Here is a 14,279-nt window from a genome sequence, read left to right on the forward strand (position 1 = left end):
TGCAGGAAGTGACAACAGTGGAACACACGCTGGAACACGGAAGAGGTGAGGCATCCCCGCCCACTGCCTTTTACTAATAGTGGCAGCTGCTACTGAGCTTAAGCTGGAGGGGGAGCACACATGAGGGTCCCAGGTGAGGGGGAGTCCGACCGCCCTCCCCGCCGCTGTGCCCAATACCCCCTTCCTGCCCTCTACCCCATTATGCGGCGTATGCTACGCCGCGGGTCGGCTAGTCAATTATATTTGCTCTATTTTTTCCTCTTGGCCATGCAAGAGAACACACAATTCAGATACAATGCTTAAATGTAACAGAATACCGAAGCAGTTTGGGGTGACCCAAAACCGCCAGGAAAGTGTAGGGGACTAAAAGAGACTGAAAAGTAGTTTGCCTTCTTAAAACAGAAGGTATTTGCGATAATTCAGCTTTAAATTGGTCTCCCACAATGCATCGCTTCTGAATATGCAAATGATCTCTTTATGCCCCTGAAGCTAGGCTTACATTCAGAACTGCTGATCTATAGCAAGCCTATAGCTTACAAAATTTACAGAGCCACATCAACTCAACATGCACATTCAGACTACTGGTCCTCCTCAGTGCATAGCAGAGATTGAGATATGGGATAAGGGCTTGGACCAGAACAACAGAATACCTAAGCAGCTCAGGGTGACCCAAATCTACTAGGAAAGTATAGGGGACTAAAAGATACCAAAAATGTTCAAATGTAATTAACTATAGTCCAGAGTTCCTGAAGTTGAAGTCTGTATGAACACAATGTTTTCCATTTTTTTCCTATTCACTAAAAAGGCATTGAAGCTCAACTCTAGGTAGCAAGACAAACAGATTTCCCTAGTCCCCTCCAATCGCCCATACCATATTTTGCTGTATGAAAAAAGTGAGGGGAGGAGGCAAAAAAGCAACACACTAGTCTGCTTGATTCACTCCCTCTTTGGTGAGTCCTCTGATTTTCCTGCATCCATAAGTCACACATATCTAGATGGTACACATGTGGCTGTTTTGCGCATTGACAAATTTGAATCACACGGCTCTGGGATACAATCTCACTGGTGGTATATGAGCGGTCGAGTTCAAGGTTAGTTTTAAGCCCCTGATGCACTAGTGGTAATATTGCCCTGCAAAGACAGCGTACAGCAATATTACTCGCAGCACACTGCTGCAGTAGTACCGGTAATATTGTCACGCATGTCTCCACACAGTAATATTACTACTAGTTAGTGCATCAGGAGCCGTTGCCTATTCAAGGTGATAAATAACTCTCTGCATGTAAGTTGCCTATCACCTGGCCATTACACAGGAGCTACCGTTTTCAGTAATACAAGAAGAAGCAGACAAGAGTGGTGGTAGTTCAGGCGGGCTGTCACGGTTCAGGCAGTTGACGGTGGCAGGGTAGCCTGACATGTAGCAGTGGATGATGGACAAGTGCCAGCATGCTTGCAACTGTAGTGGTTGAGTGCATCAGACATGGGTGTATGTTGGGTCCCTGTCAAGGTAGCAGCAATCGTGTAATGAGTGCTGGTATGCCTGGCACTGTAGTGGTGGTGGGCATCAGACTTTGGGTGTATGTTGGGTTCCTGCCAAGGTAGCAGCAACCGCGGAGTGAGTGCTGGTATGCCTGGCACTGTAGTGGCGTGAGCATGGATGTTGGAAGTTTAGCTTTCAACATTTGTCACAATGTAGGTTCCAGTGTTTGTCGCAATGATCTGTGGTGAAGTTTTTTTTTTCCTTGCATTTCTTTGAGATAAACCCATATTAGCTGTTATTGTGTTATCATCACCCCTATGACTCCCCCCCCCCCCCCCCCCTGTTCCAATTTTTCTTTACATTGGTACCTAATTTCTAGTATTATTGATAATTTTATTGAGATTTTTGGATCAGGTTGACATTACTAAAATATTTGTGATCAGGATTATGTATAATTACTCGCCTACCCCATTCACCCATCTAGATGTTTTAATTGTTTGTGTGTGTTTTTGGAACTCACAATAAAGATTTGTGTATTTCAATAATTCTCTAGATTGGTGCTGCTTTGGGATAGTTCTTTTTCCTATGGTTTAAGGATACTTTTGTGTATTTATATGCAGCTATATTGTTTATGTAAGTTTTCCAGAAAGCTTGATACATACATTTCCAAACTGCATTTTCATACTGAAAAGAAATACTGTATATACCTTTAACATTTTTCCAATTGTTTTTAACTCAACCTCTCTATTCTTCTTTGATTCCTTCTCCAGTACTTTTATTCTTTCTTTGTCAACACGTGAAAACTGAAATTTCAAGTTCTGAAAAACAAAACAATATTTAAAACTTATAAATGTACTAATCCAATAGCCTTCTATTGAAAAAAAAAATCATACCATTCTGTTGAATGCCTTGACAGAAGGAAACTGCCATGGCCCCAAAACGTTTGTTGGTTATTGGAATAGACATCTGACTTGGAATGTGAATAAAACATCCCTTTTCTTCTACTGAGTATGCGGACCCCTGTGTGACTCTCTGTAAGTTACTTCATAACATTTAAAGCCACTTTATCCATGCATGCTGCCTGGCCTTCAGTACCTTAAGAATACTCTCTGAACTGCAGCCTTTAGAAAATTATTGTTCAGCCTCCCATTTTTTTCATCACTTCACCCCCAAGGGGTTTTTGCCCTAGACCAGCGCAATTTTCACCTGTCAGCGCTCCTACCTTTTCATTCGCCAATAACTTTATCGTTACTTATCACAACAAACGTGATCTATACCTTGTATACCTTGTTTTTTCGACACAAATTAGTTTTCAGTAATTACTTTGTTTCATGTGCATTTTATTGAAAAAAAAAATACACAATTTTTTCCAATTCCATCCCCTATAGTTTAAAATAAGCAATGTTACTATAAATAAATCCCACACATGTGATTTGCCCATTAGTCCCAGCTATCACAATATTTAACCACTTGAGGACCACAGTGTTAAACCCCCCTAAAGACCAGGCTATTTTTTACTTAATTGGCCACTGCAGCTTTAAAGCCAAGCTGCAGGGCCGCACAACAAAGCACACGAGTGACACCCCCCCCTTTTCCCCCCACCAACAGAGCTCTCTGTTGGTGGGGTCTGATCGCTCCACAGTTGTTTATTTATTTTTTGATAAAAATACCTTTTTTTTAGTTTGTATTCCCCTGCTCCTTCCCTCCCTCCCCCGCCAGCCAATCAGGGTGATCAGCTGTCATAAGCTTCAGTCTATGACAGACGATCACTGCCTAGCTTATCGACTGTCCCCACACCCCAGTACAGCGTTGCTGCCGATCGCAGCGCTGTACATGTAAATAGACGGCGATTACGCCGTCTATCAGTCTCCCGAGTGGCAATAGCCACTCGGAGACTTAAGCAGGGTTGCCAACCTATTTTCTAATTTTTGACGGACAAAAGGCCCAAAAAAGCAGGACACCCAAAATTTTGGATGGACGGGGGGCAGAGTTGGGGGCGGAGTTAAAAGCGCACTTTTAAGTAGAGTTGCGAGTGGCGCTAAGCTCTGGCCATTATTATTTTTAATATTTATATAGCCAGGGCTGTGGATACGGAGTCCAAGAGTCAGAGCAATATTTGGGTACCTGGAGTCATTGGTTACATAAACTAAGGCATCGGAGTTGGATGATTTCTGTACCAACCTGTATATAGCAATGACCTCTTCTGCAGCACTTTACATAGTACATATAGTCATGTCACTCAATCCACATAGGAGCCCACAATTTTATCCTGTCATAGTCTAATGTCCTACCATATTATTATTATGTATTTATATAGCACTGACATCTCGCGCAGCACATTATAGAGTACATAGTCATGTCACTGACTGTCCTCAGAGGAGCTCACACTCTAATCCTACCATAGCCATAGTCTAATGTCCTACCATATTATTATTATGTATTTATATAGCACTGACATCTACTTTACAGAGTACATTATCATGTCACAGACTGTCCTCAGAGGAGCTCACAGTCTAATCCAGAGGTGGGTCAACGTTTTGACTCAAAAGCCACATTAGGTTTTCAAGTTTGACTGGAGGGTCAGACTAAAATAGGAGTGTGGCGCACATAGTGCGCCGTGGCAAGAAAATGGTGTGGCCAGGACAGGATGTGGGCTGAGCTAACTGTAATGTAACAGAGTAACACAAAGACAGTGGGCCCAAGTTCTCTCCCAAAACGCAGGCAAAGTGACCCTAAAGTTAATTAGACAATGTTCCCCCACCCAAAAACAACAAAGGCCCAGGGACAGGAAGCAGACCCCCTCAGACAGCAAGACACGTAATGCGGCAGTGTTTCACCAGAAAATACGTATAATGGCACAGCGTCAGAGCCGGGACAAGGTCCTCCAGCAGCCAAGGCTGAGACACCAAAGTGCGCCCCTCCATCCCTGCCACCCGAGCCATCAAACACTGATTGCTATTAGACTAAGAGGCGCCACAGGGCCCACAACCTCCCCAACACCTTAATATCTAGTTATCTGGCTTGCAGTCACTGCTATTATCCCCTTTTCTTATTTCTTTCTGCTTCATACACAATTAGGAATGACAGCTGAATGAATTCTGCGCCCCCTCCTACACTGCGCCCTGAGGCTGGAGCCTCTCCAGCCTATGCCTCAGCCCGGCCCTGCACAGCGTTTCCCCAGTTGGACACCTTAAACCTAATTTCAAGCACCGTACAGTGCATTTTAACCAGCAGCAGGCCTACAACAAGCTACAGCACGATATACTGTACATATAGATTGGATGGAATGCATACCTCTAATAGTCCTTACCACTTAGATTTTTTTCTTCAGAGAGAGCCAGGCTGCCAGACTCCAGTAGTGGACCGACCGTTCATGATCCTTGGCTTCCTCCAGGCTCCAGCACCAGTCCAGGCTCCATCCAGCACTGCATGGCAGTAGGCCTGGCTAAAAGGGATTGCTAATCCTCTCTGCTGTGGCAGGCACAGAGTGAGTGGGTCACTCTTATTCATGACACTGTGACTGTCACTCTAAGGGCCATTTTACACTTAATCAGTTGCTCTCAGTTAAAACGTAAAGAAAACTGATTTTCAAAGTAATGTCCATGTTTTCCTATGGCACCTTTCACACTTAACACTTTTTAACGGAAATCTTTTTCACAATGCACTGCTATGGAAAAACGCGTACCAACTAATTATGTGTAAACGGGCTCTAAGTCAGTGCAGTGTGTGCAGAGGAGTAGCTAGGGCTTTCAGAGCCCGGGGACAAAGACTATTAATGCGCCCTGTTGGGGGGGGGGGGAACCGCCAAAAAAGGGGTGTGGCCATGCAACAGAATGTGGGCATGGTAATGGGTGGGGCCAAATATACATGACCTTAGCAGTGGTCTAAAAGGTTGCACAGAGAAGATAGATCTGTGCTCCGCTGATTTGGTCTAGACTAGACCAGATTAGCGGGGCACAGATCTGTCTACTTCGCGCGAATGGAGTAAGTGTTCTGCCGCCCGCCGCTTATATCTGCAGGGGGAGCGAGAGAGAGGGTGAGCCCTAAGGTGAGGGAAGGGGGGGGGGACTTCCCCCCTTCCCCACCACTGTGTCCACAGCTCTCCCTCTGGGGGGAAAATAAATTTTAAAAAAAACACAGGTCACGGCTGGGCGCCCCTAGGGACCCAGTGCCCGGGGGCACGTGTCCTACCCCGCCCACCCCAAGCTACGCCCCTGAGTGTGTGGTCTGTCTTTGTCTGCTGCTGGTTGCATGGTCTGGTGCCAGTGTGTGGCGGCGGTGCCGGTGTGTTGTTCAGGCTGGACACACAGTAATGCTGGCTGCCTGGATGGCTCAGCTGCACGGGTGCCTTTGCTGCTCTTTCACTTTTCCTGGTGCGAGATGAGTGCGTGACGTGGTGGGATGGCCCAGCTACCTCTTTCGTTATTGCCAGGATAGAGGGCTGGAGCCAAAAAGGCGTTATTGGATTGATCCGTGGATGAGGGAGGACCACATGCTTGGCCACTCGAGCCCCGGCTTGCCAAGCTTCCTAGGACAGCGAAGCAATATAGCTGTCTGAAAGTGCACTGTTTGGACAGCAGGAGCACACAATACGGGCAAGAACAGACAAGTGATTTTGGGGGCGTTTGGATAGACAGTCCATCTAAATATGTATGCATGGCAACCCTGGTCAGCCATCTACCTCCGTGGGGTAGATTATGACATTTTTCATATGTCCAAATCCTTGGTGGTGTAGTTAGGTTTTATTGTGAGGTGCATTTATTTTCTATTATATAATTCACTGAGAAACAAGCATGACTGATATAATTTATGGATCTCCTTTATGAAACTATAATAGAAAATACATGCAGCTCACAATAAAACTAAAGTTTTGTGTGCAACACTAGACTACAATAATACAATACACTAAGTTGCACAGCATTACTTTAGGGTAAATTTCCATACATTATTTAGCATTGTGTGTGACATGCAGCGCTGCCTTGGCTGTCAGGGCTCTGCATTATGTCACACACACCATAAGCAGAGGAATTCTGTGTCATCTGCTCCTGGCTGCAGAGGTCATATACCCCGGAGCAGACGACACAATCTCACAGGAATTACACTAATTTATACCTGTCTGGCTGGCTGACGGCTGTGAGCAGAACGCAGCTCTCTCCACTGTTATGCTACTGCTATTGCAATGCAGTCAGAGTTTGTGGGGAGCGAGCTCTGTCGACTGACTGGCTGGCTGGCTGGCTGCCTCTCTCTCATTGGCTGGAGAAAGGCACCAGCCTAAAAAAAGAAAGCTCCTGATTGGTGGGCGGGAGAGAAGGGGAAAAAGAAGCTCCTGATTGGAGAGCAGGAGAGAAAGGGGGAAAAGAAGCTCCTGATTGGTGGGCGGGAGGTAAAGGGGGAAAAAAACTTCTGCTTCTACAGTGCAGCTGCAGGGGACCTGGCTACCTGTAGCTGTCTGCATAGGAAATAGCGGCAGTGCCAAAGAGTTGTTATTTTAACGGACGCCTGTCCCAAAAGGACGGGCAGTACGGACAGGGGAAATTTCATGTGTTTATTACGGACTGCCCGTCCTTAGACGGACGGTTGGCAACACTGGACTTAAGGCGGGGCGGAGCTCCGCCCCCCAAGCAGGAGATGCACGCGCAGACTGTGCGCGATCTCCTGCATTAGCCGGCTCCAGAACCTGACGCCAATTGGCGTTATGCAGTCCTGGGGCTTCCGCCACAGTCACGCCCATTGGGGTGGAGCGCTCATAGAGCAGTTAAATTATGTACCTAGTACAATGTATGGCAACAATATAGTATTTGAAAATCCAGGTGTAATCTGTTTTGGTTTTGTGTTTGGTCCATAACTACAAGCCCTTATGTAGTAAAATAACAGTAATATACCCTTATAACATACATATTAAAAAAAAGTTAAGTCCCTAAGGAAACTATTTATGCACTTATTTTTTTATTACATGTGTTGGGGGGGGGGGGGCTTTGGAAGTGGAAGGGATTTGTTTTATTAATTTTTAATTATAAATGTGTGCTGTGTGTAATTTTACTTTGTGACCACTATATGGCGCTGCAAACACTCTCCTGGTTTACCAGTGGTGGGGGGGGGGGCGAGCGACGTATTAAAACATCCTGGAGCTGTGAAGAGGCTCCAGTATGACGTTTTAATGCGGCAGCGTGCTGCTAGGAGTTTAAAGCCATATGATAAAAAATGTGCATTAAATTGCAATACAGTATTAGAGATCCATCGTCTTTGGTACCTGATTACAAAAACTGGGCATGAGCCCTTGTGCCTGGGCCTGGGGAGTCCACTATACTTTAAGGCTGCCATTAGGTTTAATAGGGTTTGAAAGCAATTTCTTCAGGGCAATATCAGACTTAAATTAAAGGACAACTGAAGCAAGAGGGTTATGGAGGCTGCCATATTTATTTCCTTTTAAGCAATAAAAGTTGCCTGGCAGTCCTGCTAATCCTCTGCCTCTAATACATTTAGTCATAGACCCTGAACAAGCATGCAGCAGATCAGGTGTTTCTGGCATTATTGTCAGATCTGACAAGACTAGCTGCATGCTTGTTTCTGGTGTGATTCAGACACTACTGCAGCCAATTAGATTAGCAGGGCTGCCAGGCAACTATGGCAGCCTCCATATACCTCTCACTTCAGTTGTCCTTTAAGGGTATAAGGATGGAAAATGTGTTATTGGTTATGGAAGCACTGTCATGTATATGCACATGTGAACTTTGTTGCACTTATCTCCAAGGCCAGTTTTGCAGAACCACTTATGATTGTTGGTACAACGCTTTTATACATTCTCATACAGATTTTAATTGACTAGTAGCAGACCAAAGAAAACACAAAACATTTTAATATATTACAATGTTTCTTTTAAATATGTCATACCTTTTCAGGGTACGTAAGAAGCATTAGCTTGTTTCCAGATGGGTACTTCTCAAATTTTTGCATAAATCTGCTATCTATGAGCATTTCTTTAACTTCTTTTTCACAAATTTTGAAGCCGCTTTCTGTTACAAGAATTACTGCATCCACCTGTTAAAAAATGCTGCAAGTAAGAAATGTGTGTTTCTTGGCCCTCCCAAAAAATATATACGATCCCACTGATCCGAATCCCAAGAAATCTGCCTCTAGACTGCTTGTTAGAGCACAAGCTGAGATTTATTTTGAATAGCAAGTACTTGTGATTTGCCTGCCATGTAGCATATTTCCCAATTTTCTGAGGTAAGAAACATGGATGCCTTCAAAGTATGACCTTGTTTGGCACAGCTCAAACCACACACCTAATTACACATACTATGAAAATTTCACACACATAAGAGTATCTATCCTCAGGGCCGGCCCTAGACTTTTTGCCGCCTGAGGCAAAATTAGAAAAAAATCGCCGCCCCCTCCCCCCGTGGGGGCCTCCAAGCTGGAGGGGTAGCGGGCAGGAAGGGGGTATTGGGCCTAGCGGTGGGGAGGGGGGCCAGACCCCCCCCTCCCTTGCCTGGGTCCCCCGATCTGCGCTCCCCTCCAGCTTTAAAAAGTGAAGTACCAGCTCCATGATTAGGAGGCAACGGGCGGGGATCACTCACCTTTTCCGCGTTCCAGCGTGCGCTCCACTGACGTCACTTCCTGCAACGCCGTCTACTTCAATACAGAGGGTGGCGTTGCAGGAAGTGACGTCAGTGGAGGGCACGCTGGAACACGGAAAAGGTGAGTGATCTCCGCCCGTTGCCTCTTAATCATAGAGCTGGTACTTCACTTTTTAAAGCTGGAGGGGAGCGCAGGTCGGGGGACCCAGGCAAGGGAGGAGGAGTCCGACCCCCCCTCTCCACCGCTAGGCCAAATACCCCCTTTCTGCCCGCTACCCCTCCAGCTCAGCGGGCGGCCCCCTGCACCCATGGACAGGCGGGTGCCACCCCCATCAGATGTGCCGCCTGAGGCAAATGTTTCACCCCGCCTTATGAGCGGGCCGGCCCTGTCTATCCTCTTTCTCCTAAAAATGACTTATTAAGACATTCCACATTCCATTTTACTTTTTTATTGTTTTTGCTCAATGACACATTCATTGAAGTATGCCAGAGCTAAAATCTATGAACTATTGACGCTTTTTATCTATTTTTCCTGCTCTCAGAAGCCATTTCCTGCTAGGAAAGTGTTTTATAGTTGTAATTTCTTATCAGTGAGGGTCACACTGTAGTCCAGGGATGTCAAACGGGTCCTTTGAGGGCTGAGGTCCTCACACATTTTTGACACACCTCAAATTAATTGATGTGTCTGAATCAGGAAAGGTGTGGTCCATCAGGTAGACATCCAATCTCCAAAGCAAGTAAGCGAGACAACACTCAAATGTTGTAGGGGGTCAGGCATGCAACGGATCCCACCCGTGTTCCAACCGGGTAAGCAATCCAAGTCTTCCAAAATGATCCGGCACAGCTCTTTTACCAAAAGATTTGCTTTATTGGATCTTCAAAACATACACGTAAAAAGCTGTATAGTGGCTACGGTCCACCGTTTTGGACCACCATAGTCCTTGTTCACGCCACACAGCCCTGAACAAGACTATGGTCCTAAAGCAAATCATTTGGTAAAAGAGCTGTGCCGGATCATTTTGGAAGACTGGGTCCATCAGGTAGAACGCATCCCTTTCTTTCACAGTCCATCCTAAGCAGTATCATGGATCTGGCCCTCCAGGCCTGGATTTCGACGCTTGTGCAGTAGTCTGACCCAGTCCTGACTCAGACAGGAAATGCCACTTACATTCCTGATGTTTAACTCTTTCAGGCAGAGAAAAAAAAGGAACACAGCATAGTTATTTGTGTGTATGGCACTGTACATACCCATGTCTATCTCATCATTAGAGTTGGGCCGAACCTCCGATTTTAGGTTCGCGAACCGGGTTCGCGAACTTTCGCGGAAGGTTCGGTTCGCGTTAAAGTTCGCGAACCGCAATAGACTTCAATGGGGATGCGAACTTTGAAAAAAAAAAAAAATTATGCTGGCCACAAAAGTGATGGAAAAGATGTTTCAAGGGGTCTAACACCTGGAGGGGGGCATGGCGGAGTGGGATACACGCCAAAAGTCACCGGGAAAAATCTGGATTTGACGCAAAGCAGCGTTTTAAGGGCAGAAATCACATTGAATGCTAAATGACAGGCCTAAAGTGCTTTAAAACATCTTGCATGTGTATACATCAATCAGGGAGCGTAATTAAGGTACTGCTTCACACTGACACACCAAACTCCACTGAACAGAACAGGTATGCAGTGGCGGGTTCACTGAACAGAACTGGTATGCAGTGGCGGGTCCACTGAACAGGTATACAGTGGCGGGTCCACTGAACAGAACAGGTATGCAGTGGCGGGTTCACTAAACAGGTATGCAGTGGCCGGATCAATGAACAGGTATGCAGTGGCAGGATCAATGAACAGGTATGCAGTGGCAGGATCAATGAACAGGTATGCAGTGGCAGGATCAATGAACAGGTATGCAGCCAGGGACAAGCTAAGGCTAACTAATCTTTCCCTATGAGAGACTGCAGTAGCTCGCCCTACTCTAACTAATGCAGGCACACGAGTGGCCACGGCCGCCGCTGCCTGCCTATATAAGGGGGGGTGGGGCTCCAGGGGCTAGTGTAGCCTAATTGGCTACACTGGGCCTGCTGACTGTGATGTAGAGGGTCAAAGTTGACCCTCAGTGCATTATGGGGCGAACCGCAATGGGGCGAACTTTTCCGCAATAAAGTTCGCGTGCGGTACCCGCACGCGAACCACCTAGGTTCGCGCGAACCAGGTTCGCCGGCGAACCGTTCGGCCCAACTCTACTCATCATGTCACATGTCACCTCGGGTATCCTTTAAAGAGGGATTGACAGCCATAAAATGAAATTCCTATTACTGCTCTGTGTTTATTATGTAGTCTACATCCTGACCCTACATTGCAAGCAAGAATTGCAATGTTATCATAAATGTGTCTGTCGCAATAAATCATATCTCAGTCAGTCTGGCTCTTTTCTCGTACATTGCTGGGTAGTGGGAAGCTTGTTATCTTCCCTTCTTCCCTTTCTACATTCTTGCTCCGTGCTGATTGGCTGAGGGCAGTTCAATGTGACACATGACTAAGAGGGGAAATAGAATAAAAATCAACTTATCCCTCTGCAGAACCTGCTGAAATCTGATCTACAGTATGTTCTGCTTACATGTGTTTACAGAGCAAACTTGGTGTGATACACCATTTCAGGCAGAGGAGAAAAAAAAGAGTAAGGGAGTAAATTGGGCAGCACGGAGGTATAGTGAATAGCACTGTCGCCTTGCACTGCTGGGTTCCCGATTCGAACCCCAGCCAGGGCAACATCTGCAAGGAATTTGTATGTCCTCCCCGTGTCTGTGTGGGTTTCCTCCGGGCACTCCGCTTTCCTCTCACACCCCGAAAACATACTGATAGGTTAATTGGCTTCCCCCTAAATTGGCCCTAGACTATGATACATACACTACATGACACTTACATAGACATATGACTATGGAAGGGATTAGATTGTGAGCTCCTCTGAGGGACAGTTAGTGACAAGACAACATTTACTCTGTAAAGCGATGCAGAAGATGTCGGCACCATAGAAATATTAAATAATAAATAATAATAATAAAATTACATCAGGACTGGCTTCAGTTAGAGGCAGTAACGATGGAAAATTCCTGGAACAGTCTTCTCTTTATCTCTCTATATTTATAAAATCAGATGTATTTATGTGTGTGTATATATGTGTGTGTGTATATATATATATGTATATGTGTATGTACATGCCGTGATCACTCGAAAATGCCTTGACCGATTTCAACAAAACTTGGTATACATACAGATCACTTACTACCTGGGATGATATGTTCTTGGGGTCTTGCTTACCCCTGCACACCTGGGTGGAGCTAAAAACAGTAAATCGGATCTCGCCCATTCATGTCAATGGAAAAAATGTAAAAGGCTGCCATTCCCACAGAAATCAAGCCAGAGTTTCCGCACTTGCCACAGTTGGTCACTCAGTGAGTGGAGCATTAAACAGCCAATCAAATTTCAGCCATTATTTTTCAATGGGAAAATGTAAACTGCAGCCATTCTTAAGCTGTTAATCGCAGGGTTTTCACACTTGGCACATTTGGTCACTGGGGTTTTTCATGCTTGGAACACTTGGTCACTGGGTGAATGAGAGTAAGATTCATGAAAGCCAATCAAAATTCACCTATTGATTTTCAAGGGGAATATTTAAATTGCTGACATTCCTGCACTGTTAATGGCACAAGCCTCAAACCTGGTTCAGTTGGTCATTGGATGACTGGGGTTCAAATTAAGAAAAGAGGGTGGAGCCACAAACAGCCAATCAGATTTCTTTACTTTCAATGGGAAAATACAAATGATTGATGCCAAGGACCCCAAAGCTCACAAACTTGGTCATTGAGTGTTTGTTTGTTAGGGTTAGAAAAATTGGGCAGAGCCTACACCAGCCAAATACATACCCGGGCAACGCCAGGTCATCAGGTACTTTACTATTTAAGATTCACTAAAATCAAAATGTGGACAGTACAATAAATATGTTATATAAGTAGAACAAGTATTGTAACCCGATTTATCCTTAGCATTCAGCCCTGGCTGAGCGGAATCCACCAAACACTGACTCAGATGCGAATATCAAGGATTTGTGACCGTAACAATGGCCACTGGTAATTTCACTCAGTAACTCTTTTAACACAAATATACACTTTCCTTGCAAATCACAGGTCAAAATACAATCTTCTCCTCTTCACAGCCAGTGCACCGGTAAAAGCTGCTGGATAAAAAGGTTAAGTTACACAAACACTTTTACATATAATTTGAGCTACAACAGATCTTCTTTTACAATCATCAACCACTTTTCAATACAACACCTTTGATGACAGTACCATTCACTGAGGTATAGGGGCTTGGGTAGGGACAGGTCTACTGAGCAATTCAGTTCCTATACAGTCACAGTACCTTTCTGCAAAGTTCAAGCTATATTGCTCAGCAAAACCTTAGAGGATTAGTGACTCTCTTTCTTATGGTACTGAAGCAATTTCCACAGTTCGTTGGTTGGTAATATGGCATCCAAATGATGTTTACTTTACTCAGAAAAACTCTCAAACCCTTGCTCTTTCCACTGTACTTCTCAAATCACTGTATCTCTTAGGCACCACTTTCTTGGATAGGGAATCCCAAAATAATAAAGAAAATAAAGAAAAAATCAAATCATCAAAAGGGGGTTAGAGAAATAAAAAGAAAACAAAATAAAATAACAAAATTGACCAATGCACCCAGCTATACCATCAATAACTCTCTCTATATACTTTATGAACTTTATACAGAATAAGCTCTAATTTTTGGTATTTGAACCACTTGAATCTCCAACTTTGTTGACTCTTTATCTCTGTCAGATGTCACTCGGCTCTCCACTGTAGTGCTCTTAGTAACGCAGGATGCAGTGTAATTCCACCACCAATCTTCTCCTTTACTGCTGACAGGTTAACAGATCTAGTTACGTCTCACTGACAGGTTCTCTTTATCTCCACGGCATTTGCTCTCTCTCTCTCTTTCTTAGGCCGTGCACTCCAGTAACACAAAATAACACTTTGGTTCACTTCTCACATCAGGCTTTTAGCAAGTAACTGAAGAACAAATCAACTGATGAACTGAAGAACAAATCAACTGATGACTTATGAACTGAGCAGGCTGACAGGCAAATGTCTCTCTGGGTCAGTAACACTGCTTGTGGCTGAGCTATATATTTCTGAGGGGTCTGACAGAGCCCT

The 14,279-nt window shown here is 44.9% G+C and overlaps 1 protein-coding gene across 1 annotated transcript in view; it reads right to left on the reverse strand.

Moving 5' to 3' along the window:
• LOC137557929 (uncharacterized) overlaps positions 1 to 14,279 on the reverse strand; it is a 259,888-nt gene that overhangs the window by 93,878 nt on the left and 151,731 nt on the right. Inside the window, exons 11-12 of the mRNA XM_068271708.1 lie at positions 8,372 to 8,518; positions 2,188 to 2,298 (exon numbers count right to left, since the gene is read on the reverse strand). Of these exons, the coding sequence (XP_068127809.1) occupies positions 2,188 to 2,298; positions 8,372 to 8,518 (258 nt within the window). The remainder of the gene's footprint in view (positions 1 to 2,187; positions 2,299 to 8,371; positions 8,519 to 14,279) is intronic.

The sequence above is a fragment of the Hyperolius riggenbachi genome, chromosome 1 (assembly GCF_040937935.1).
Source record: "Hyperolius riggenbachi isolate aHypRig1 chromosome 1, aHypRig1.pri, whole genome shotgun sequence".
NCBI lineage: Eukaryota > Metazoa > Chordata > Amphibia > Anura > Hyperoliidae > Hyperolius > Hyperolius riggenbachi.